Below are 2486 nucleotides of genomic sequence, written 5' to 3'. Positions count from 1 at the left end.
AACGAAACAGCGCTTCACCGCGCGTCTGAACGATAACGAGAATGGCGAGAATGAGCAAACAATGAGAATTTTGAGAAATCTATACATATCTTTTGGCAAATCTATACAAATGCGTAGCTTTCGTTCGTATAGAAACTGAGAATGTAATGAGCGGCAGCGTGGACAGTTACTCATTCTCAAAAGAATGTGCTCATTCTCTAAATATGAGCAAAAATCTCACAATTATCAAACTGCCCCAACACGATACATAAAATATTCGCGCTATTGCTCACTTTGAGCTAAACTATTCTCGAAAACATTAGTTTTTCGCCAGAGATCTACAACAGTCACTTCAGAGCACAACAGTCACACTTTTTACATAAATTGACAGCTTTTTCTAAACTTTTTTCTTGTTGGCTGTGTTTTCGCTCGTTACACGCACATTTAAGTTTTTGCGGATTTGTATGGAATGACGATTAATTTAGAATTTCTCGTCGAGAAATTCTCCAAACATTCGCTGTCGCTTAGACGCGCGGAAAATGTATCCCTTGATTGTCAAAATCATATTTAAAATGAGAACAAACGATTCCCTTTGCTCTTTTAAAGACCCCCGGAATCAAGTACACCCCCGACTCCCTCCTACCCCCGGCCTACCACCGGCTGTTTTGGGAAATCTTCCGTTCGGTCTCGGGAGGATTTTCACGGAATCGGATTTTCCGACCCGGAACTCGTCGCCCGTGCGTAAGGACACTGCGAAAGATAAGGAAAAAGGATGGCTACGTCGGAGGAGCAGCCGCGCAACTTGTCGCAGTACAAGCGCTACCGTATTGCGGACGAGGGTTGCAAAACGTTCACCTCAATCGACCAGGTGCGTAACGGGCCGGTGGCGCTCGGTCGCTGCTCGGTGGCCATGTGATTTGTGAGGCCGGTATCATAAAAATAGCACTCCCGCTGTTATCTTGCAGAGCAAGGTGGAGGCCTCGATTGAACGGATCTACGATCGCTTCGAACAGCTGGTGGCTCTCGATCCGAGCTTGCCGAAGCTGCACCGCACCGATCACGCGCGCTATCTGCAGGTTTCACTGGAGCGGCTTTCCAGTAGCTACGAGTGTCTGGACAGTAGCCGGCCATGGATGGTCTACTGGATACTGAATGCGGCCAGCGTACTAAACTTGCGGTTTGCCGATGAACTGCTTAACCGAGTCGTAGATTTTCTGATCAAATGCCGTAGTCCCTTCGGAGGATTCGGTGGTGGTCCGGGACAGGATCCACATCTAGCCACCACATACGCTGCAGTGAATGCACTCTGCATCATCGGCACCGACAGAGCACTGGACGCGATTGATAGGACATCGTTGAAACAGTTCCTTGGTGCGGTCCGTGAATCGAATGGAGCGTACCGGATGCACATCGGCGGGGAACTGGACGTGCGCGGTGCCTACTGTGCTATATCGTCCGCCAAACTAGCCTCCTTTGCGCCCGAGGATGAGCTAAAACTGTTCGAGGGAACGGCCGCGTGGATAGCGGAATGTCAAACGTATGAAGGTGGATTCGGTGGAGCGCCCGATCTGGAAGCGCACGGTGGTTACTCGTTCTGTGCCGCCGCTGCCCTGATGATACTGGGCGGAGAGGAACGATGCGATCTGCATGCACTGCTCCGCTGGACCGTTAACCGACAGATGGCCTACGAGGGAGGATTCCAGGGTCGCACCAATAAGCTGGTCGATGGTTGCTACTCTTTCTGGCAAGGCGCTCTTGTGCCGATCGTGCAGAGTCTGATCGCAAGGAAAGAGCACCGGCAGGACATCATGAATGTGAGCCTGTTCAATCGTCTCGCTCTGCAGGAGTATGTGTTAATATGTTGCCAAAAGCCGACCGGTGGACTTATCGATAAACCTGGAAAGTATGTATAATGTAGTACGCCACCGTAATGGGTCGTAATGACACTCGTTTTCGCTAATCATTTCAGACCGGCCGATCTGTACCATACTTGCTACACACTGAGTGGACTATCGGTGGCACAGCATTGCGAAACTCACAGTTTGCCGCTAGTGTTGGGTGATGAGCATACGAACGAGCTGCTACCGACACATCCCGTACACAACATCCCACCCAAGGCAGCACTGGACGCTTATCGTTACTTCCTGCAGCTCGATCAGCCAGCATCGGCAGCAGAAGGCCAGCAGTGTAACGGGAAGGCAAAGGCAGCTTCTAAACCGGCCGTACCCGCAAATGTGTCCGAAGTACCGTCGACATCCTCGCGTAGCTCTGAAGCTGGCAGCAGCAGCGGCAGCGAATGCACCAGCACTCAACCATCCGAATCGATGGAATCCTGAATGCGATCTCTAGGCGGCTAGTGTGCGGGGCTTGAGGAGAGGAGAGACTCGTTAGCGAATTGTCTTTGTGGGTTCATTTTTTCAGCCCGACCAGAAACGCATCTCAAGCTTTAACGACGCTGATTACCCTTTTCACGTGATTGCTCTATTTTTGAATAAAAAGTTACTTCG

At 50.6% G+C, this 2486-nt stretch overlaps 1 protein-coding gene across 1 annotated transcript in view; it reads left to right on the top strand.

The window, feature by feature from the left end:
• Positions 1 to 633: 633 nt before the first annotated feature.
• LOC126580784 (protein farnesyltransferase subunit beta) overlaps positions 634 to 2486 on the top strand; it is a 1862-nt gene continuing 9 nt past the window's right edge. Inside the window, exons 1-3 of the mRNA XM_050244038.1 lie at positions 634 to 847; positions 945 to 1882; positions 1949 to 2486. The exon at positions 1949 to 2486 is cut by the window's right edge and continues 9 nt beyond it. Of these exons, the coding sequence (XP_050099995.1) occupies positions 752 to 847; positions 945 to 1882; positions 1949 to 2315 (1401 nt within the window). The 5' untranslated portion in view covers positions 634 to 751 and the 3' untranslated portion in view covers positions 2316 to 2486. The remainder of the gene's footprint in view (positions 848 to 944; positions 1883 to 1948) is intronic.

The sequence above is a fragment of the Anopheles aquasalis genome, chromosome 2, assembly GCF_943734665.1.
Source record: "Anopheles aquasalis chromosome 2, idAnoAquaMG_Q_19, whole genome shotgun sequence".
Classification (NCBI taxonomy): Eukaryota; Metazoa; Arthropoda; class Insecta; order Diptera; family Culicidae; genus Anopheles; species Anopheles aquasalis.
This window is presented reverse-complemented; position numbering and strand designations above follow the sequence as displayed.